This window comes from Malus sylvestris, chromosome 4 (assembly GCF_916048215.2).
Source record: "Malus sylvestris chromosome 4, drMalSylv7.2, whole genome shotgun sequence".
Taxonomy (NCBI): Eukaryota; Viridiplantae; Streptophyta; class Magnoliopsida; order Rosales; family Rosaceae; genus Malus; species Malus sylvestris.
The window spans coordinates 10,131,015-10,155,564 of NC_062263.1; the positions used below are offsets into that span (position 1 = coordinate 10,131,015).

A 24,550-nucleotide genomic window follows, 5' to 3' on the forward strand; every position below is an offset into this window, starting at 1 on the left:
TTTAACAGGAAACCTTGGCTGCTTGTTTTAACTCCTTTTGTGTTTGTAGCTGGAATCTATCAAATTCTTGCTTGGCCTTTTCTGGTTGTAGCTAGCTAGACATATATCAATGACGTTTCCAGCTGATGCGTGCTGCAACTAGAAGAGCATATGCTGATGATGAAAACGTCTAAATAAGATGCTAATTAGGCAATGTTTTGTGACTAAAACCAAAATTTAACAGCAACTTTTGTCGTAAAATCTGGATTGATACTAATAATGCATAAGTTGACTTCTATAGTTGCCATATAGTGTATAATTAAAAAGTAAATTTTAATAGACCATGTCATGTTTAGATAAGATTCTTTAGCAAAAAATAAAAATATAAATTATGGCTTGGTAGTACTGATCAAGCCAATTAAATGGTATATGAATTTATAATAATACTTTCTTGTCAAATTGCAGCAAGAATTTTTCATGAAAAACATAGTATCAGAAAAACATAGTTGCCCAATGGCGCACAAAGAAAGTTGAAATTCGATTAATGAGTCGGATTCTGATAAGATCGACCCATGGCCATGCATGATTCCTTATTTTATTGGAAATTCCAAAGACATTGCTGAATGATTATTTTTGTTGATGTCAACTGCTTCAAGTCTTGCTAATAACTCATTTTGAGGAAAGACATCCGTATACACTTTGATTCTTATCTCTTAATTTATTCAATTCAATGACCATATATACTTATGTAAGGATGTGCATGAAGAGGAAGTAAGTGTGTGGAAATCACTTCCGTTCTTTTGGTGCCAACGCAACCTTCATTTCATATGAACAGGTCTCGAGTTCAACTTGTTAACAAAAACAGTAGTTAATTAATTAAAAAACCACGTATTACTATATTTATATGGTTTGCATAATTGTATGGGTCTCCCATGCCGTTCTTTTGTGAGTAAATGGGGTAGATGATGCAGTTATTAGGTTGTATCCACTATATAGTATAGTAAATGGGGAACAATGCTGAAACCCTCTTTAATTTCCAGCAAATTTGTTCCATGAATTTCAAAAAGAGCTTGCATGCAACTATGCTTTCAAAGATCAAAGTCGTATAAACAAATAAACTGATGAAGGTGACTTAACCGAAAAAGTAAAGCTTGTCTTCAAACAAATTATTCCTGATCTATATATATACTATTAATTAGGGTTAGCATTGCTTACAAAATATACCAAAGACAACCAAATATTCAGAATATCGATCACATTGGTTTTAATTCCCTTAATAATCATCGTGCTAATTATATAGATTAGGTGGAGAATCTTGGGAAAGCCAGTATTATTCCAAAATCAGAATTGTTTGTTTACTGTGATGAGCCGCAATCTTTATAATTTGTTATCCTTGGCCAGATTTTGCTTTGCGTTTCCCTGTTTCATTTTTTTTTAAAAGCAAGTACGATATTCATTGATTGAGAGGAAAACGTATAAAAGGAGAATATGATGCATATGTAGACCTCGATAAAAACCTTGCGGGGAATTTCAACCCGGTCGAAGAGAAAAAGAGCACCCCGCACATACAACTTTGGAAGTTAACTTTCCCTTTTTCATTTGTTCACATATATATTTTCAAACACAAACAAGAAGGTATCTATTGAACTCAGAAAATTTTAATTATTCTTTTTAGCTGGTATTTACATCGTGTAAAGAAGGATTCCCAGATAATTTGGGTGTAAAGAAAATTCAAGTAAACTTCATGGATAATATTCTTTTGTATAGTTATTACGAGAAAATATACCCGCGCGTTGCTGCGGGAACATGTTTCAGGTGTAATCGGATGAATAAAACACATTTAAGTTGAATAAATTCAACACAATTATGAGCAAACAATTTTTTTTATATACATTCAAGTGAGATGGCATATAAACACATTGTACAATGAGTGGGAAGAAACTGAACGTCTTTGATTAGAAAGAGATGGTTTCCAAAAAAGTTCTCAAGTAATATACTCTCCTTAGCATGACCTCTCAATCCCCTCTTTATCTCCCTAGAATCGTACAACAACCCATAAATATGGTGCCCCTTTAAAATCCAAGAATACATTAAAAATTCAACAATACAGTTACAAAATCTCTATAAATGAACATACCTCAAAAAGCCAACGGCCCAAGTGACATTGCATGCACTCACATATACTGCATACACATACGCTCACGCACACTGAAGAATGAACGCATTATATTCAGTTAGCACCATTCAACTTTAAAAGCAGTGAGACCTTCCAAAGGCACGGCCTAATATCCCTCACCCTAATATCCCACCTGCAAAATCTGAACACTCTGATCTTTCCCTAGCTAGCTAGAAATTTTTATCACCCTCCAATCCCATTTCATTCCAAGTCCATTACAAAAATGGGACAACAAACTCATAACAAAAATACAATGTAAAAACCATCCCAAATCAGCAAGAATAAAGCGAAAAGAAAAAAACACATCATATACCTTTAACACAGCAGCTTGAAAAAACCCCAACAAAAAATTACAAATTCTGAAAGGCATCGTTTCTTAACTGAAAGAAAAAAAACGTATCACCCATCCGCAACAACAAATCGACCAAACACAGAAAACTCAATTAAAACAACATTTAGAAGCACTATAAACCCAAATTATCATTGTGATCAATTGTTTGTTTATGATAACTATCTATTTTTGAAGCTCTCACTAATTAGTTCTTGGTTGTAGACTAAGAAAGACACGATGGGCACACACAATTAGAAGCTCTAGGCAAACTTGAATTCAAGAGACGGTTTCTGATATTGCTCTCACTAATCAGTCCTTGGTTGTAGACCAAGAAAGACACTTTGGGCACACACAATTAGAAGCTCTAGGAAAACTTGAATTCAGGAGACGGTTTCTGATATTGCTCTCACTAATCAGTCCTTGGTTGTAGACCAAGAAAGACACTATGGGCACACACAATTAGAAGCTCTAGGAAAACTTGAATTCAGGAGACGGTTTCTGATATTAAATTACGCCGGAGGGTGTGCAAAAGTTGGACTGTGGCTTATTTGGTTCTACTTCTGAATTGCTTCTTGATTAAACTGTTTACTTAGCTGCTTTTAGGTGTCTTTTTCACATGCTTTTTTCTCTCAAAATTTATAGAAATATGAAAATGATCATCACAAATTTCAAAACCTGCATTAACCGAAATTAAAAGGAAATAGACACAGGAGTGTTTGCAAGATGAGAGAAGGGAAACAAAACGGAAATGGTGCATTTGAACAGAATGATGACAATTTAAAACTTTAATTATGAAAATGCATAATTTTCATGTGTTAAATGAATGAGTTATTTTAGGATTACAATGGCAAGCTTTCGGATTTCGAACTTGCGAAGGGTGATAAAACTCATGTTTCGACGCGAGTCGTGGGAACCTATGGTTATGCATCCCCAGAGCATGTGATGACTGGTGAGTGTGTGCGTGTGTGTTCTGTAACCATCAGTTCATCATATATCAATATAGCACACTCCAATTCAACCTATCCAATTCAAAGTAGCACATCTCTAATTCAACATATCCAATTCAAATTAGCATATATCCAAATTCCAATTCAATAAACCACATATCCAAATCAATTCAAACTAAATACCTAACATTCAATCACATATCCAATTCAAACTACATGGCTAATATTCAATAACATGTCCAATCTTTTAGCACATTTACAAAACAGATTTAGAACACTATAAAGTCTACTGAGCAGCAGAACCTAAACATAAAAATCCAACACAAAGACAAAGCAGCATACCAGTTATCTATCTTGTATGCTCTTTTCAGCTGGATCTTAACTCGTTTGAAAACTTGTCCTATGTGCTCTGTTGCACCCTGCAAATTTGTTAACTCAACTTAATAAGTAACACGCTAATTCTTTTTTAGCCAAAACTAAGCAGAAAATTGTCAATCCCTTAAAAAAGCTGCACCTTTTTCACTGTATTTTTCCAAACTTTAATCACAGAGAATCGGTCAAAGCGAGGGAAATTATGTTGATGTTTCATCTAATCGCCAAATACTGAATAAGGTTCTCAAGGTTTTTCATTGAAAAATTGACACAGTTTAAAGGCATTACTCTAAAGATGCTTTGCAAGTATGAAAACGTGACCAAGTTGATATCAATCACAAATCCAAATGAATGTTAAATAATGAAGCAAAACACTAAAACGAACAGGGTTTAAGAGGTTTAAAAACTGTGCGTTAAACCTAATAGCATATTCTCAAGAGCTTCGTAGAGAGCTCTTTTGTTTCTCTTTGTCAACCACTGCAAGGATTGCAATTCAAATTTAATCAAAATAATTCATTTCGCATTCATAATAAACCCGAAAGTGACTTGATAAGATGAAATTAACCCAATTACGTGCGAAAGGAAACCTTTCCAATTAAATGAATGAAATATTTGATGTGGATCAAAACCAAAACCAAATGAAAACAAATATCGACAACTGCCCAAGTTGGTGTTTGCCCCAAAGGTCTTCCTCCTCCTCCTCCTGCCATCCTTTAATTGAAACCCTAATTTTCCTTACTACTAAATAATGCTATTTTCGATCCATTTCTTTCGGTGTGTAAACTTTACTAATTCTCGATAATTTTCAATCACTTCCACTGTAATTAAAATAAGTACTGAGTATATACACACTCATAAAAACACAAAATTCAGTTTTCCATTCTAAAAAATGAACGAAAGCACATACTCCAAGTCAATGTTCCTACTGTATTCATTAATCCAACGATGCATCAAATATAAAAATTAAATTATACCTCTAATTTATAACCTGTTGATCTTGCTTCATTTGCAGCTAAACCAAAATTTGGACAATCCCCAATATAATTCCGTCAAAATCCACATAGCAACACCATGTAAGAATCATATTGGGTGTCTACACCCACACTTATCAATGTACACATAAATTTGAAATCTGAATCACTTGGGCTTCAAAAATATTTGCACAGAAATTCGAAAGAAGATGGAACAAAAATTATGACATCAAAGAAGGCCAAAAGTCTTTGTATTCAAGCATTTAATACTCTACAGAAATTAACTAAACACAGCCACATTGAATACCAAACCCACTTACTTACCATCTTATCCAACTCTTATTTCGTAAATTTTTCTGGTAAAGAAGCGTAGTTTATCTTGAGCTCTGCAATAGAATAATTCAATTCTTCTTCATTGCTTTTCAATAGGATCCCTACAATCAAACAAACATAATTACTCTAGTAAATAACTTCAATTTAAAATGCAAAGATATAACAGAAAGGAAAGTGATTAATTAAAAAATAAAACTGTTAAAACAACAGACTGATACACTTAACATGCCAATTTATATACTATATAACAATACTAAATCAATTAATTTATAAAGATTAGAAATGGATTACAAAAAGCAGAAATCTTATTTGGCATGTATGAAAATGATACACACATTCTTAGCCAATCAGCATGAAAAAGGTGTAGAAAACTAATTTAATTTGTTAACTTTGGACAACTGGAGAGATGAAAGAACTCTTAGTTTTTACTATAAGTATGACAACCATGTGATTTCATTGTTAATTGGGATTGATGTGTGTCATTAGGATTGCCAAAATTAGTGATCTTAGAGTTTGGCAGCCAATGACCGAATTGGACTCAAGTTTATCAACATTTGATTCAACTAAACTAAATTGGATACGCTCATTAGCATAGAAATATGTATACCATATGACAATATTGAATCAAGTTATTTGCAAAGATTTAAAATGCAATGTAAAAAGGAAAAAATTTATTTTATATGTAATAAAATGATTAACAAATTTTTTATTGAGCAGTATAAAAAAGGTATTAAAAACTAACCTAATTTTTTAAGTTTGGAAAAATTGGACAGATAAAAGAAAGCTTTTAATCCTTACTATAACTAAAATAACTATGTTATTTCATTATCAAATAGGATTCATACGTGTAATCAGGGTTAAGAAAATCACTGATTAAAGAATCTGCCAGAAATCATCAAATTGGACTTGAACTTACCAATTTCTGATTCAAATAAACTAAGAAAAGGAGTTGGAATCAAACTAACCTCTGTTTTCTATATGCAGCAAACTGCATCTTGTTTTTGCCCTTGTTAACAACATATCTTTCGCTCTGTACACACCAAAAAACAGTAAACACCTCATTCATTACTAACAGCCATTTCAATCAATTAATTATTTAGACAAATTTTTCAACGATTCCGAAGCTCAGACAAAAATTGCATGAGAAAATTGAGATTATATGCAATTGGATGTCAAAGAACCTGAAAATACCATATATCCAATATTTAGTGCTTACACCTAAAAACTAATCTTTATATATACTTTAAAATAATACAGATCAATGTAATCTAAAACATTGGAAATGCATATCAGTCCAAGCCAAGGTCTCAAGTTCTCAAAGTGGGGAATTACTGATTAGAACAGTTAATTCTCTGCTCCTTTTTGGGTATGAACTAATTAGCATAGTAGCCATAAAAATACCAAACAAAAGCTCAATAATTTATGCAATTTGGTCAAATTTTATACAATTTCTAGCAAAACCCAAAACTCAATAATACAAAAGGAACCCAATAGATGATTAAAGCAATTTTATACACAACTTATGCAAGTCCAAAGAAACGCATTTGATCAAACTTACTGAATACTGAAAAAAAAATTACAATCAAAGTACGGATTAATAACTACCTCAACAACTAACAGAGCCAAAGCCAAACCCTAGAGCTTCGAAGGGCAGAGACGATCACAGAGACAAGAATAGTCCTTATTCCTTCCCACTGCTGCTGCTGCCACTTTCTCTCTCTAAAAACCAATTGGAAATTGTTTATAAAGAGACAGAGAGGAAAGGGCTATGATGATTGGATGAAAGAAGCATGAAAAACTAAAAGACATGTAAGCTTGAATTCGAGTCCCAAATTGAAAATATAAGGGAGGAGTGTAAGGGTGGCTTACCGAGGTCAGGAGAGGTGAGTCTCGTAGGAGAAGTCGACGAACAGTGGCAGGAGCCAGTGCACAGTGAAAGGCCTCGCCTGTGTCTCCTGAGCAGAACAGAGTGAGTGATAGTGGTTCTGTGAGATGGAGCGAGTGGTGGTGGTGCTGTAGTCATGTTTTGCTAGAAAATGGAGGCGTTGGTGCGCCTCGGTGTTTACAGAGAAAAGAAAGGGGAGTCCAGGGAGCTAGTGGTTGTTTGATGGAGTTGAGGCTCGCCGGAGTGGCGAGTTGTGATGTGGACTCAGGCCTCTCGGCCTCTGGGTTTTACGGAGAAGGGGATGATGGTTTAGGGTTGAGAGAGATGGAGGGACGGCTAGGTTTTAGAAAAGATGAAGAAGAATGGGGGTGAGCGGCGCTAGGGCTACAGGTTGAGGGAAATGAAGAGAGAGCAAGAAGAAGTCGAAGGCAGTGAACCCTACGGACAAATTTACCCTTCTAAGTTCTAATACTTACCCTTCCAACCCAGCCCAAATCTGATGGGTTCCTTGTAAATCAGGTGAAATCAAGTGGCAAACAATTGACTGTAGCCATGAACAGTAAGGAACAGTGCCAATTGCAATGCTTTCTTTAGACTAAAGTAATATCATCTTCTCCGTGAAGAACAAGGAATAACATTGTGAACCAAGGTTTTATTTGATTGGATCAGAAGTCCAATTAAAACCCAAATTAGATGTTAATTTTCTAGTTCAATACGAATTAATTATGCATTTTTTATTAACTTGAGACTTTGTTAAACAAGGACTATATAGTCCACTTAGCAAGGAAGTTGTTATGGCAAAATCAAAGTACAGTTTGACCCTTGAGATACCCAGAAAGCAACAAAGATATAGGCCAATGGAACAACATATTTAGGGGGAGAGAAACACGATGTCACAGTTCTTGGAAACATTGTTGTTTTCTGATTGATTTTCTTGGTCATCCTCCTCTCTTATTGGAACTCACTAATTGGATGGGCGGCCATCTTTCTGCTGTATAATCCAGTTATACTACATTGGTAGTCCCAGAAACTGGCTTTGTTGTAATTATTAATCAAATTTCTTAATTAAGTTTAATTAGAACAGAGTCGGCTGAAGTTTTACCAAGGAGTACAAGAAGGAGACTTGATGTTGATCTAACTGGAATCTTGATGCTAAAAGAGGACCTTTTCCGTTTGTAGCTAGTTAAGCAGAATCTAATCCATGCCAGCAATTGGCTTTTTCTTCTTGTAATTTCACCAACCGTTAAATATTATGTCTGGTTGACACAAATATAGGAGACAAGATTCTTAGCCATTGTTTGTAGACAACTTTGCATTATTCTAAAAAGAAATTATGTGAGTGGTGGTTTTGCCCTAACAGATTTGACCTTCATCTTGAATTACTGTTGTGGTGAAAAAAATAATTCTAAAAATCTTGTACTTAGACATGTAGAATTTTTATCCCCAATTAACTAGAATACCTTTCGTTAAATTGACGAGTCCTACATTTGTTCTACACGCAGTTCAACTACCAAGAAGACCATTATACTTTCTCGAAGCTCCTTTGCTCATGGCAAAGAGATAAGACAAGTAAATTAAAGGTAGAATTAATAACTAATTCCTATCTTTAAGCTGTCCTCATCAAACCCAATCAAGAATTCTACAAGATAATTCTAAGATGTTATTCATTAAATTAATAATATTTTTGAGATTATTTCCTACTCCATCTAACAGATGACACACTTTGGTCAACTGGATGTCAACACATGGCATGCGATCCCTCACCCCAAGGCCGGCCCTAGCTCTTATAAATACATCATTCTACACCAATTTCCAGATAAGCTTTTGGTACGGAATTAAACCCTAAACTCTATCTCTTTTCATAGAAACTGATTTATGCATCGAAGATGCATTGGCCTACCCCTCCCCCTAAAGGCCAAAGATGTTTAATTGTTTTGTAAGTGCAATTTTGTCAAAACTAAATATGGTAAGTTTTTGCTATACAACCGAGCCCCGAGTTCAACCACTTCCCCCTCTCTTTAATGTCGCTTAGAACAGAATGTTGTTTTGTCACTAAAAAGAGTTATATTATCTCTTGGAGTTCATTATTGGTTCTGATCATTCATAGCCAAGGCTCCAACGAGCATGTGAAGTTGCCGACCCAATTAAGTCGTAGGTTTGATTAATTAGAGGTTGCAGATTGCAGATCTGAGATTGGGTTAAATTTCATGCCCATTTATCACACACCAAAGTGGGTAAACCGGTAGTGATTAGGAAATGAGCGTATGAACTTTGCATTTATATACGGTGGTAGATATCACCTACATTTGTCAATGCGGTTTAGGGTCTGTTACTAGGTTTATCGAAATCGAAATAATTTTCGTACGCTCTTTTGTTCTTTTTTGTCCTATCTTTTTATTATCGTTTGATTTATTTCATTTAAAGGTCTGAATAGACGAGTAGAAGAATAAAAAAATGTGTGCAAACCAGTTCCTTATCATAATTGAAGGTTTCCATGTGAATTTACTTTGGGCAGGAGGGCTAACAACAATTAACTAGGACTGTTTAATGATAGTTTCACTAGTATACGAAAGGTTTCAGGTTCGACTTATATAGATGGTGAGGAAGTATAATATTTGTGTTTAATTTGATACTTAGCTACGATTAACCCTTTGTATAACTTAGAAAATATCATTGCATAAAAAATTAAAAAAAGAATTAATAAAAAAATCAGGCTTACAACAGAATAAAATTCATAGCCCAATAAAACCAAGTTTAGTTCAAATGGACTGGAGTGAACATTACCTTATTCTTCTTGATTTGGGCTTATATTGACATAGAAAAGCAAAGACTTCTTCGGCTAAGCAAGAAATAGAGAGGCCCAATATTTTAACTTGTTGCCCAAAACCCTAAACCTGCAACCACCATAGCCGCCGGTCCCTTGCTATGGCTTGGGGCCGGGGGCAGCCCATTTCTCTTCCCCTCTAGCTCTTTCTTCCTTCTAGTCTTCCCCCAATCTTCTCTCCTACTATTCCGTTTCTCCCCCCTCCCCTCCACGATTTTGTTTCTCCTCCCCACTCTTCTTTCTCTCTTCCTTTCACAGGTACTCCCCCCGCCATTTTGTGGCAACCATGGGCATGGCTTTGGTGCCTCCCACCCAGATTCGGTCCCTCGCCTCCTCCCGATGTCTTCTCCTTGAATGGAGGCTTGGTTTGTGTTTTAGGGTTGGATTCGTGGTTGTTGGTGGGTCGAATCCACCTCCATTTGCTTGATTTCATGGTGGTGACACTCTCGTGTGGCCGCGTTGCCTTAGGCGCCTAGATTTGTGGCTGCTTTGCTTGCTTGCCTTGTGGAGGCTACAAATCTCACTTGTGTGGTAAAGTTGCAGGTGATCTTCAATTGTGTGTCATTGTCCTGCGCAGAGATTAGGGGACCAGTAGATTCTATTCTCGAATTAGTGTAGATTTTGTTTGTGCCGCGTTTGGCGGAATATGTGGTCTTGCCTATGAGCGTCTGCTTGACGTGGTCTCGCCTTCGAACGTTGATTTTGTGGTCTCATCTTTCAGCGGTGGCTTTAGTGGTCTCTCTCTCCTACGATGACTTTGTGTGGCATCGCTCATCAGCAAAGATCAGTGGGTGCACTAGTATTGGTTTGTTGCATTTATCATTCTTGTGACAAATTTGTATTGATGCATCTTGTTTGTGGTAGCCGTGTAGGGTTTTTAATTAATCGATTGTTTGTGTAAATTTATTTTAGATCAATGTATTAGTTATGGAGCAATGTACTCATTTGACATCCTTGTATTTGTTTGTGATGATCAATGAAATACTGCTATCGTTTCTTGTCAAAAAAAAAAATTGATACAATTACTTGAAAATTGGGAAAACAAATCTTATAGTAATGTTATTTAAAGATATAAAATTGAGTACATTTCTAACACATTCCCTAATACATATGAGACGTAAAATAGAACTAATTTAATGAGAGTATCAATAATGGTCAAATTTGTGTGTTTAGATAAGACTGTTGGATTATCGTGACTTGCCACCAAATGTTTCACTTAAAAAAAAAACGACTGAAAAAGAGTGAGATGATGAAATTTTATGGTGTCAATAAGCAGTGGTGAAGCCACGTGGGAGCGAGGAGTGGCGGCCGCCACTCCCCTCGCAGGGAAACACCACTGGACCCCAGGTCTTCGCCATTCCCTTCGCGCGCCTCGCCGGAAAATAATGGTTCACGACGCCTTCTGTTTTTCTGGGCAATCTGCAGTGCAGATTGCGTTCTAATTTTTTTTTTTTAAAACCAGGCCAAAACGATGCCGTTTTGGACCTGGTAAAAAAAATTTTAAAAAGCTAAATCAAAACGGCACTGTTTTGATAGTTGAATTAAAAAAAAAATTATAATGGGGTGGGGGACCGCTTCCGCATGTCGCCCCAATGAAACCCTAGCTTTTGTCTGTCCCCCCCCCCCCACACACGACCCCATCCGCACCGCACCGCACCCTTTACTCATTTCTATCCTTTTCTTCAATCTTCTTCACCAATAATCAACACACACACAGACACACAGAGAGCGGGGCCATCCATCTCAGCCAAGCTGCTCCCTAAACTCCAGCAGCCAAGCCAAAGCCACAAAGTCCTCTTTAATTTTTGTTCCACAAGCCAGTGAGCCACTCTCCTCTCCTTTGAGCTTGAGCCGGCTCCAATCACTATTTAAAGGTAAATTTTTTAATTCTTAAATGTATAATCCCTACCTTAATTATTTAATACAAATTTCATTTAATTAGTATAGAATTATATGGTAATGCATTAATATGGTTATTGGTTATTGATTATTGATGTGAATCATATTGTTATTTAATACAAGATTGGGGATTGGTATTTAATACAAATTATGAAATTATTTTTTAGGGTGAAATTATTTATGTGAATCAAATGATATGGTTATTGATTATTCATGTCATGGTTATTTAATACAAATTATGAAATTATTTTTTAGGGTGAAATTATTGATACGAATTGGGAATTAGAAGAATCATGTGTATGTATAATTGTACATATAGATAAATTGGCATGTCAAAAGTCATCTTTAACTAAACTTATTGGTAATAAGCCACATTTTGAATGAAATTATGAAATTATTTTTTAGGATGAAAATTAAAATTTGAATTCTTGAATCTTGATGGATGATTAGTTGAATTGCTTAGTTGTAATCATATGAATATGATTAGTTAAATTACTTAGTTGTATTCATATGAATATGATTAGTTGAATTGCTTAGTTGTATTCATAGAGTCTAAGAATTTTTATTTCTTTTCATTTTACAGTTACGTAATGGAACGATACTATAAGAAACAGTGCTTAAATCCTCCTTCAAACATTTTGGGTAGTCCTCCTCCTTCAAATATTCCGAGTAGTCCTCCTCCTCCTTCAAATATTCCAAGAAGTCCTCCTTCAAATATTCCAAGTAGGTCACAACAAAGTGAGGCCACTGAGTTGGATGAAATATTGGCTAATCTTCCTGCAGACCCTGCACATAGATGTCGAATGCTTGATTATCCACCTAATTATCGTGAAGCAATTCGTAGACACTATCTCCAAAATGATCCTTGTCAACCTAGAGACCACATCATGCCAAGAAAGGTTAGCGACAATCGATGTTTTATCATTGGTTGGTTTGATAAGTTTAAGTGGTTGGAGTATAGTATATCCAAAAATGCTGCATTTTGCCGTTATTGTTATCTTTTCAAATGTGATTTTGATCAAATGGGTAGCACTGGAAGTGATGTCTTCACTGAGATAAGGTTTACAAATTGGAAGAAAGGACCCAAAAATCTTCAAGTCCATGAAGGAGGGGTTGGAAGTCTTCATAATAAAGCTATACAACAGGCTAGAGATTTGATGACACAAAAACAACACATTGAAACATTTGTGATTAAGCAAACCGATGAAGCTCGCATTAATTATCGTACTTTATTGAGTGCCTCACTTGAGTGCACAAGATGGTTGTTGGGACAAGGTTTGCCTTTTCGTGGCCATGATGAATCGTTGAAATCAAGCAATAGGGGCAATTATTTGGAGCTTATGCAATTTCTTTCCAAGCATAATGAACAAGTTAGGAAGGTTGTGTTTGAGAATGCTCCCAAGAATCTTAAGTATACTTCTTCCGATATTCAAAAAGATCTTGTCTGTGCTTGTGCCATTGAAACTGTAGGTGCAATCACTAAAGATATGGAAGGTGCATTTTTTTCTCTTTTGGTTGATGGAGCACGTGATTCTTCAACTAAAGAGCAAATGACGGTGGTATCGCGTTATGTGAATAAAAAAGGAGAAGCAATTGAAAAGTTTTTGGGTGTTCAACATGTCTCCTCTACAACTAGTAGCTCGCTTGAAGATGCTATTGAGAGATTGTTTGCTACAACAAATTTGAGTATGTCTAAGTTACGAAGACGAGGCTATGATGGAGCTAGCAATATGAAAGGTGAGTTGAATGGTCTTAAAACAAAGATTTTGAACAAATACCCTCAAGCATTTTATATTCATTGTTTTGCACACCAACTCCAACTAGCTCTTGTATTCGTGGCAAAGGAAAATGAGGATGTTGCCAATTTCTTCATCAATGCTAGTAGTTTGGTGAATCTTATTGGATCATCGTGTAAGCGTCGTGATGCATTTAGAAAGAAACAACAAGAACAAATTCAGAAAGCTCTTGATCTTGGTAATCTTGAAACGGGTAAAGGGTTAAATCAAGAAATGAGTCTCATGCGTCCATGTGATACATGGTGGAACTCGCATTATGGTACTATAGTTAGTATTATTGTTATGTTTGAAGCCGTGGTGGAGGTGGTTGAATGGATTAAAAGTGATCGCAACCAAGATAATCTCGGTGAAGCAACTAGGTTATTCAAAGACATACAAACTTTTGATTTTGCATTTCACCCTTTCTTGATGAGACTTATATTGGGAATTACAAATGAGTTATCACAAGCATTGCAAAAGAAAGATCAAGATATTGTGAATGCAATGGCGTTAGTGGAAGTATGCAAGTAAAGACTACAATCCTTGAGAGATGATGACTTTGGGGACTTGCTTCATGATGTAGAAAAGTTTTGTGAGGAGCATGATATTATCGTTCCTAACAAGGAGGATTTGCATTTCGTACCTAGAAAATCAAGGTGTAAAGCTCCAAAAATCACAAACTTCCATTATTATCGTGTGGACCTCTATTTTCAACTCCTTGATATGCAACTAAAGGAGTTGAATGATCGCTTCAATGAGGTAAACACCGAGTTACTTCTTTGTATGGCATGTTTGAGTCCGGTGAATAATTTTGCATCTTTTGACAAAGCAAAAATTGTTCGTTTAGCCCAACTTTATTCTCAAGATTTTGATCGTATGGACCTCATGAATCTTCCAATTCAACTTGACAATTATATTCATGATATGAAGATGCATAGTGAGTTTTCATCATTGAGAGGAATTCATGATCTTGTACAAGAGTTAGTGAAGACCGGGAGGTGTGAAAGTTATATGTTAGTGTATAAACTTCTTACATTGGCTTTGGTGTTACCGGTTGCAACCGCTTCGGTGGAGAGAGTTTTTTCTGCTATGAAGATTGTGTAAACACCATTGCGTAACAAAATGGGAGATCAATGGTTGAGTGATAGCATGCTTGTTTACATTGAGAAAGATGTATTTGCTTTTATTGATAATGAGCCTATTATGCGACATTTTCATGGCATGAAACATCGCCGGCAACAATTGTAATTTGTTTGTATTGATTAATTATAGAAGACATTACTATATAAAAAGATTTAGTTATTGCCATTTTTCTTTAACCTTGCATTCTTTTAAGTTCGCCCCTCCCTCTGAGAAATCCTGGCTTCGCCACTGTCAATAAGAATCAGAAGTTGCCCTCCAACGGACAGAAGATAAGAAATAGAAGTTAATGGGTTCTATTTGAAAAGTGGAATTCTAGTTTTTTATGTGCGTTGATTTGCTGCTACAAACTTTATTATGAACTGCTCAATAGTAACCAGCAGGGGCGGAGGGACCATAGGACCACAGTAGTCCTAGGCCCATCCTGCTTTTGTTTATAACTAAAAATTAGTACTACTTATTATTTTATTATTTTCAGTTAAATCATTCCTATTTCCTAGACAAACTATCCGGCCCTCTTTAAATATTTTAAGAATATCCGGCCCTCTTTAAATAACCTTAAAGCCTACCTATAACCTATTCCAACTTCCAACACTTCATCTTCCATTCATTTTCCCAATACTAAAAATTAGTATTTTATTATCTCTAATTCTAGTCGACTGTTGCTCTGCTGCTAGTTTGAAAAAAAATAGTCAGAACACTGCTTCTCTCAGTCTGATCCCTCCCGTGGTACACAAGCCGTACACTGCTTCTCTCATCTATAGCATGTCACAGTCTTCAACCAGTCTATCAATCTATCAGTCTTCAATTTCCAAGATCCTCAAGAGTATGAACTTCGAATCTCCATAGTTGTCATTTTCAATTTTTTTTTTTACAATTTGCTAATTCATATATGTTGTCATCTACAATTGTAAATTAATTTAACAAATAATATTTTTTTTTGTAGATTAAAGAATTCAATTATTCCATCATTCCATAAAAAAGACATTGAAGTTTAGTTAATTGGTCAACAACCCAAAGTATGTATTTTACTCTCAATTCCTGTTACAATTTTTTGTTTATAAATTATGATTAAATTGATGTCTTGCAATTTCTCTTAACTATTGCCTAATTTGTTTTAGTTTGTAAAATTAGCATATATGTTCGTATTTCTTTTAATTTAAAGTTAGTGAGTCTATGTTTTTTTACTTTTCAGTTATGGAAAGATATTTCAAAAGAAAAACACAACCTGAGATATTAGAACGGTCTCCAAAGAGTCCAAAAAACAATGAAAGTAGGTCAAAACAAACTTGTGTGGATTCTATGGAAATTAACTCGGAAACTCTCCAATATGATCCTTTTCATATATATACTATGATGTTTTGGTTACTTTTCATATATATACTATGATGTTTTGGTTAACAGTTTTGTAACTACTATCGATTTAATTTTTTTTTAATATTTGTGAGAGACCCCTCCTAACCCGAAATCTTGGCTCCGCCACTGGTAACCAGTGGCCAGTCGGAATATCTGTCACCTTATGTCACGTACGATAATATGTATTATGTATACCACATCTCCACGTGCTTATTGTTCTTCATGCAGTCCTGTTGGGATCTTTGAAGAAATTAACAATGTTCTAAAAATTTTATTCTAGGTTCTATTTAAGTGTAGACGGTTGATCATTATCATAATTAAATTTTAAGCGTTTAAAAAATAAGAAATGCAGCTTAGACCTGCCTAGGTGCCTGTCTAGTCTGTCTAGATCTTCCTAGGCAGGTGCTTAAGTCTCAACTCTCATTTATTTAGTTAGCATTTTATTTTTTCAATAAAATATAAGAGACTTGTTAAATACTTGGATGAACACTTATTACATATTTGATCCCCATGTTTTAAATGTGTTATAGTACTTATCATTTATAAATAGACATTTATTTATATATGTTATATAATAAATTTGATTAAAATATAAAAAACTAATCTTTAAGCATCCGCTTACCATCTGACTAGTGCTAAGCGCCTTTGAGAATTTTGCTCGCTGAGGTTAGCTTATATCTTAAGGAAAATTAATGAAAAGGGCTTGAAAACTTTGAGTTTTAATGATAAGGACAAAATAAAGGGTAAGGTGAATAGTACCAGGTTTGACTTTTTAGTGTAAAAATGTGGTTTTTTGTTAAAGTAAACAGTACCGTGGGCTTTTCATTAAAACTCCCTATATTTTACCCTACGAGAAAGGTAGAGAGATTTTTTTCTTAATGGGACGAACCGATTGACATCCAATCAGTTAGGACTCTGGGAGCTTGTACAGTGCGGGGATTCGTTAGTTGTTGTCCGATTATATCAAATGTATGTAACATTAAATGAAGGGTACGATACAAGCAGGTCGAAAATGATTCGCTACAATACACTGGTGGAATATCAATCTCATATTAACAATATTATATTGATATATTGATGCCAAACACGGATATCACATTAACAAAATATCGATGTCATATCAATAACATTCACTAAATATGGACAGTTTTGCTGACGAGATGACGCCAAAGTAGATGTGGCAGTTTGGTTCAACCATGCCAACATTACCAAATGTACCAAATTTGGCATGAAATCGTTCAGTTATAGTTGTGTTTTATGCTATCTGACTGTTTGTGGTGAGTGAAACTGAACTCTTATCCTTAGAGAAAATTTTCAATATGTCAAGAATACGGTTCGGTATACAAAGTGTCATAACATAATTGGTTAGAAATTTTGTCTTCAAATTTCTAACCAATTGTATTTTTACTCTTAGTGTGCTGAGTCATATTTCCGACATATTGAAAAATCAATGATATCCTTAAATCCTATTACACCTCCTCCTTTAGCATTTGAAAATAGTCTTGTACTGGCCAAAAAAACGTTTAAACAGATTGGCGGGGAAATGAAATGGTCTATCTAGGAAAAAAGGGTAAGCAAGACTAGAGGACACAAAAGTAAAAGTAAAAGAAGGGGTGAGAGGAACAAGCAAACGTAAAATTCGGGAAGAAGAAATCATGATATGCGTGTTGATCAGAACTAAAAAGAACTTTATTGAAGGATACTTGAGTTGAGAGGGTACAATTGGTAAGAATAGGATTCTATTCGGATTCTTTTTGTAAAGATCTTAGGGATCAGTTTATCATGTCCGTTCATTAGTCATTACAAGGCAAAAAATCATTTTAAATTTTTTATTTGAAATTGAACATAAACAGTAGCTAACGAAAACTGGCCACACGATATATGATGAACAACTAAAATGAGTTGTTCTCTAGAATTCTCACAAAGAGAATCCAGAAAGGATCCTCATCCCAATTGGTCAATGCTAATCTTATGCAATTATGCTCAGCAGGAATTATTTATGAGGTGTATGGCGGTGAGGAGCTGCAAACCATAGGTACCGTTTGGTACACAGACTGGACGGGACGGAACGAGACAGGACGGATCGGAACAGACGTTCTGTGTTATGTTTGGTAAGCGCAGGACGGAACATAACTTTTATACCGTTCTGCGTTTGGTATCGGATGGACGGAACAGAACCAAAAGATTAAAATGACTAAAATACCCATGTTCCATCTATTTTTTGATAGTATCTGTGTGTGATATGTCTTAAACCATGGACTGATTTGTTGTAATTCTACTGCTATTTTCTGCTTTATTAATGGAGTTCGCTGCCCAGTCATCAAAAGGATAACCCTGGATTTATCTCATTTCCCTGAGGAATTATCTCCCATCAGGTTAATTATAGTATCAATTTCATTTGGCACTGGATTCTGCGATATTGTTGCATGAAAAAACTAAACATTTTATAAAGCACAGATTAGAGTCAAGACACTGAACTCTCTGTTACAATTTGTAATAATATCTGTTGTTTCTCTATATTAAGTAAATTGTGAGCTATTAGAATGCTAACAAATCTGATAATTAACAAAACCCAGTAATTAACACAACCCAAATCAGCAACAAAAGATAAAAACGCAAACCCGAATTAATTAAACCCAGAAAATTTTCAAACCAAACGCAAAAGAATGAAACAAAACGACCACACAAAAAAATTGAATCAGAAAAGATTCATCAGTTAAAGTAAAAAAATGAGATTCAACAAGTTATCAATCGCAACCTGGGTCGATCTGCAGTGCGATAGTAGCTGCTGCGTGCTGGCTGGGTGCAGTCGACGGCTACGGGAGAAGATCTGCACTGCGACAGTAGCTGCTGCGTGCTGGCTGGGTGCAGTCGACGGCTGCGGAAGAAGATGAGGAGGAAGAGAGAGCAGCGGCAAAAAATGGAGGTCTTACGGGAAGAGAGAGCAGTGGTTGAGAAAGGTAGGGTTTGTTTTTAGGATATAGATGGTGTAAATATTGAAAAAGACGGGGGGTAATTTTGTCTTAAAATGTTAAAAATTTCTGTTCCACATCCGTGGAACAACTTGTTCCAAGGGGTGGAGGTGGAACAAAAAATGACCCCAAATTTGTCTCGCGGAATAGCTTGTTCCACCTATTTTAGGCATGCTAAACGTGGAACGGAACGTCTCGTCCTGTTCCGTCCCGTCTCGTCCCACGTATCAAACGCACCCATAAGTTACGTGGGAGGCCGTAGTGCGGAGTAATGCCTATAAACAAACTTAATGTGGAAATGATTTTAATCGACCAAATAATTGGACTACATACTTGCAACAAATCATAACATAATGATATTGATTTAATTAGTGTTTAACGTGTATTACTTACTTGCAGAGTTTGCCATATTGCACCAACAAGATGTAATCGAAAACCCTAACAATATTAGGGTTTGCAGCAGTGGGATTTCTGCACAAAAGTACGTGAGTTATGGCTGTGTTCTTCTCTTCTCTAGGACTCGTGCGTGTTCAACAATTGATCGGAATTGTAGGTGATGAACTGGTGTCCGAGAAAAGAGACCATGCAGCAGTTTAATAACACAAGATCACAACTGCTCCACCTATTATGGTAGCGGTAGTTCCACGTTCTTGAGTCTTGAGACTTGAGAGTTTGTAACCAACTCTTCCTCCATTATTTGAGTGTTAGGGTTTTGTCCTTTGTGCTTTATCATGAATAAAACATCTTATATGTCTAATATTACATAAGTCCAACTGGTTGTCACAACATATCCAAAACTATGGTTTTATTATAATTAACTTACCTTAATTAGAAAATCGTACAATGTCGAGATCAATAAAATTATTTTTGTTACGAAGTATAAGAGCATGAGTAGGGCTGTTCAATTCCATTCATGACAAAAGGTAGAAAATAATTGATTGACATACTCTAATCACTTTGAAGAGCTATAATGGTAGTGCACAAGACTTTGAACCAAGGCCCCCAAGAAAGATACTACGAATATTATTATTTTTAATTATAAGTGAGAGATGTCAAATATTGTTGAATTAAAATAAATAAAGTAAAAATAAGAGAGAGAAATAAAGATTGTAAACAGGAAGCGTGATAAAAGTAAATGCATAATGGTCAACTAAAGTCGCCAATCCTTACAAAAATAATTGAACTGTGGTCAAATGGTGAGTGAGTCGTCTTTCCACACCATAACGTTTGCTTTTCAGTTTCTCTTTATTGTTTTTTTTTTCGGTCAATCAGTTTTGTTTTTTATTTACTTTTTCCAAAGCATTCTTAGTCTAAAATGGATGCGTTTCAGTCTTCTGAACATTATACACACTAGCGCCGATGAGCACACACAAAATGTGTGCAAACAATTTCATTTTTTATTTATTAAAGAGTGTAATTAGTTTTTAAAATTTTAAAAAGAGTATGAAAAAATAATGGTGAGACAATTTCTCTTAATAAGTGCATAACTACTGTTTTGTCCTCCTTATGTAAATATTATGTATCAAAAGTGAGGGTAAAATAGGAAAAATAGGGATATGATTGTCATTTTCTCAAAAGATACAAAATTACTATTTTGCCCTCATTATGTAAGTATTGTGTATTAAAAGTGAGGGCAAAATAGGAAAAAATGGAACAAAAAGTTGACAAGGAGGGTTCTCTTAATAATAGTAAGTATAGATGATAAATTTTGTAAAAAAAATATATAAATGAATTTGAGTGCTCAAGAGAAATAATAATAATATTATATATTTTTAACAAATGATATTACCTACACTAAAGGTATGAAGGAGTGGACTAAGCATCACAATAGGCTAGCAATAATGTGATTCAAATTCAACTTTGGTTAGAATCAAATCTAAAACATATCACTTACAAATGAAGAGGAATATAACTAGACCGGTACTAAGTGGTAATAATACTTAGTATTATTAATCAATGCATTTAAACTATCTATATGTCTTAATGCTTAGTTACCATTAGAATGTTTAGACGAGTAATTAGATGCAATTTTATTGGAATATCACCTTAGAATTAATTAAGGCTTCTTGTGATTCATAAATTGTAATATCACTTAAGACGAATATCACGCTCTTAAGAGTTGCATGGTTTTTCAAAAGGTTTTCACAAGGCTTAATGAGTCTTGCATGTTTATATTTGATCTAAATATCACAGACGATTGCATGTTAGATAAACGTTCTTGCTTGAATATCACAAGGAGAATATGCATTACGAAAACCTAATATTCAAAGCATGTATGTTAATTAATAAGTAATTAGTAGAACTGCATAAGATTGTTAATGGCGACAGCTAAATCCTAGCGCCTTTTACATTTTATTTTTTTCAAACCTGTTTGACACACCCCGACCCAGAGGATCAAGGCGTGCTGGCCGTCACGTGAGCGTGACGTAACCAAAAATGCGACACGGAAGCAAGATATAACAGAAAATGAAGGAATTCAAACCAATCTCTAGTAGAACCACTTACTAGAACAAAAGGATGAGTTATAAGGTAAACACATAAATTCAGAGCATAGGTTTAAGTGCAGTCAAGTAGGACCAAAATAAAATACATCACCCGCAGGTGAGTCCTACATGCAGAACGTCTGTCAGAATGCCGAAAAAGACCTCGAGAGCCACCAACCGCTAACTAGAACCTGGAGGGGCGCAAAACAAAGATGAGTGGGTCAGTAAAATCAAAGATTTTCCGAAACATTTCATTTAAAACATTTCTAACCCTTCACCGTAAAACCTGTATACTTTCCCAGAAAAATAGTATATAAACATATATATAGACATATCATCAAAACTCGGCTCATATCCATCAACATAACATCTCAGAAATAATATGCCACACCATGCCAAATATAGTCAGAAATGCATCAATATCAATCAGGTGAAATAATAAATCAACCGGAGACCCTACAGTGGTCTTGTACGGCTGATTCTAAAGCTCAACATCCCACTCAGCCAGAGTCACCACAGTGACCTATACGGCCCTGCCGGAGTCACCAACTGTGACATGTACGGCACTACACTGCACATCACTCGGAACTACGTATAGTAGTCTGTACGATGAAAGGTGTATAAATACGCTCTAGTGCTTCTCTCATCAATCATCAGCGCGCATAACTAAGGTCACCCACTAGTCGGAATCACATCTAGTGATCTATACGACTAGCATGTCGGAACCCTCACATGGTCTGTACGACATCCACCTACTTGGATCCAAGACGAGCGTGCGGTGTGGTGAATAATAATATAAGCACTAACACCTAGGGTGCAGGTTATGAGCTTTCAATGCAATTGTCATAAAATAACTCATCTGAATAATATAAAAACTCACATGTGCGTCCACCGCGTCAATTAACATATATATGCATCGATTATCAAACTAAATATCTCAACATTTGCATGCATGGCAATTTAAATCATAATTTTCATATAAACGCATTTTCTGGGAAAAACAGTTGTATATAGGTAATACGAAAACAAAACTGCCCACTCACTGATAAGTTGATGGGTCGTAACCCCCATGACGTCCCTGGATGCGCTCGTCCTCGGGATAAGTGTCACCTATATGCGAAACAACTATAAAAACTTTAATTTAAACACATAACCAACAATTCGAAATAACTTCTCATACGATGCTCAAATTGGGTATATGAATATACCACATCGACCTTCTCGACGTCACGGAAGTCGAGAAATTTTTAGATTAATTTTTTGGTGTCGCACGCGCCCCCACGCGCCAGGGAACGCACGGACACACGCGCCCCCACGCGCGTCATCTTCCCCAGCCAGTCGCCGGACTGGTTTTTCCGGTGGCCGGATTCCGGCGAGTTTTAAAACTTCTTGTTCTCCTTCGTTTCTCAACCGTTTTCTTCGTATTTTATACCAAAATGAAGCCCCAAACATGTAGAATCACGATACACTATTTTTAAGCTCCAAAAACAACTAAATCTGGAAAAATCCAAGCAAAACCGGCCAAACTCAACCCTCGTGATCCCGACGTCCAAATCCTTCAAACGAAGCACTCCGAGCTTCCTTGGGACCTCACTAAGCTCACTATAAGCTTAGAATTTCCTGAAACACAACATTTCACGTGTGCATGAACAGTGACAAAAAATGGGGGGTTCGGGTTCACGTTATTTCGAAGGTTTCCCTTCCTAAAACTAGTACCAATCAACTCAGAACATCAAGAGGATGAAGAATCTTACCTTGGTTGCTTCGATCCACTGTGTTTTGGGTGGTTTGTTCTTCGTCCGTATGTATATGGTGAGAGAGAGAGCAGGGGATCGTGAGGGAGGAGAGAGAGAGAGAGCTACGGGAAGGGAGAGAGAGCAGGGAGTGTGAGGTGTGGTCCACTCTAATCCACACCATCCATCCAATTCCCTAACCACATAATTCCAAAACCAAATTTTTTTTTATCCCCAAAACTTATAATAATTTAAACCAAATAACGTTACACACACAAACCTTAGCAACGTCAAGGGTAGTATCTTCATTTCACGCTCCCGATATAAAAATCCCGGGACGGGCTGTGACACTGTTTTATTTATGTCTTGCTGTCATTTTTCATTAAAATAATTATTAATTATTTTATTTTCTGTTTTCTTGATTTAAATCCACAATTTCCAATCTTTTCCAAATCTTGTGTTAAATAGTTAGCTAAAAATTGGCTTTAAATACAAATTATTTATGTCAATTTTTATGAAGAACAACCGTACTTGAGCTTTTTATACTATAATTATCTTATTCACTTGCAAATATTTTTATGCAATTTAATCATATTTTTGCAGGTGGTAAAAACTATATGTATTCTTTAACATTTCTCATTTGCCTCCTTCTTGACTTATTTTTTATATTCTACATTTCTTAACTTTAAACAAATGAAAAACGAAAAATCTTTTTGACGGACCAATATTATGCAAAGCATGTGAGATAAGATACCCTCTTTATACTATGTGTACTTATTGGCAATGCAAGTGTTGGGATATGTAAAAGTGACCTTTTAAGTGGCCAATAGCAGGGTTTATCTCGTGTCAAACTTGAAGTTTTTCAAAAAGTCCCACGGTGATTTTGTAGGGCGTCAAAATTGATATGGTCGTTAAAAACTTGCTCCAATGCCATAAAGTGTTGAGATTCCACTAGTGATCTAAAAATAACCATTTATCTGATTACGATAAGACACTAAAAATACGAGATAAGGCTCTAACATGTGCAAGCAACTACCAACATCTTGTCCATTTATTTAAGGACACACCATACCCTTCAACTGTTTCTCTTTTGGTTTTTTACTTTTTTTTTTTTTAACGTTAATGAGTTAAATTGTTACTTATAAGGGGTGAGAGAGATGGCGGAGATCAAATCCGCACTAGAGTGCATAAATATGACTTGTCACAACTGCGGTAAACTGTCTTTTCCTTGGTTCTTTACATCTTAAACAAAATAGAAATTTTACTTGTCAATTTAGTCCCATTAACATAGTCAATTTCTAATGAGCATGCATCTATTTCAACCCATCACTCCTTTTCTTTAGTAGGATATTCATAATTTATGTAGCCCAAAAA

The 24,550-nt window shown here is 35.5% G+C and overlaps 1 protein-coding gene and 2 long non-coding RNA genes across 4 annotated transcripts; 1 reads left to right on the forward strand and 2 right to left on the reverse strand.

Moving 5' to 3' along the window:
- Positions 1–1,927: 1,927 nt before the first annotated feature.
- LOC126617781 (uncharacterized) lies at positions 1,928–7,466 on the reverse strand. 2 transcript variants are annotated; one of them, XR_007621531.1, is made up of 7 exons: positions 6,979–7,466; positions 6,715–6,828; positions 6,075–6,139; positions 5,101–5,210; positions 3,776–3,852; positions 2,469–2,535; positions 1,928–2,187 (listed from the first exon to the last, which is right to left on the reverse strand). It is a non-coding gene; the product is annotated as an uncharacterized LOC126617781 (long non-coding RNA). The 2 variants fall into 2 exon arrangements; XR_007621532.1 differs by lacking the exon at positions 2,469–2,535 and having other exon boundaries at positions 1,933–2,187; positions 6,979–7,463.
- A 5,273-nt stretch (positions 7,467–12,739) lies between these two features.
- On the forward strand, positions 12,740–14,023 carry LOC126618109 (uncharacterized). The gene has a single exon (XM_050286205.1). The coding sequence runs from the start codon at positions 12,740–12,742 to the stop codon at positions 14,021–14,023; it is 1,284 nt and encodes a 427-aa protein (XP_050142162.1).
- Positions 14,024–21,487: 7,464 nt separating this feature from the next.
- On the reverse strand, positions 21,488–23,057 carry LOC126617990 (uncharacterized). The gene is made up of 3 exons (XR_007621617.1): positions 22,652–23,057; positions 22,487–22,553; positions 21,488–21,634 (listed from the first exon to the last, which is right to left on the reverse strand). It is a non-coding gene; the product is annotated as an uncharacterized LOC126617990 (long non-coding RNA).
- Positions 23,058–24,550: the final 1,493 nt, after the last annotated feature.

Bases quoted from the DNA above. Each gene is read 5' to 3' on its own strand.
- LOC126618109 (XM_050286205.1), top strand. From the start codon at position 12,740: ATGGGTAGCACTGGAAGTGATGTCTTCACTGAGATAAGGTTTACAAAT.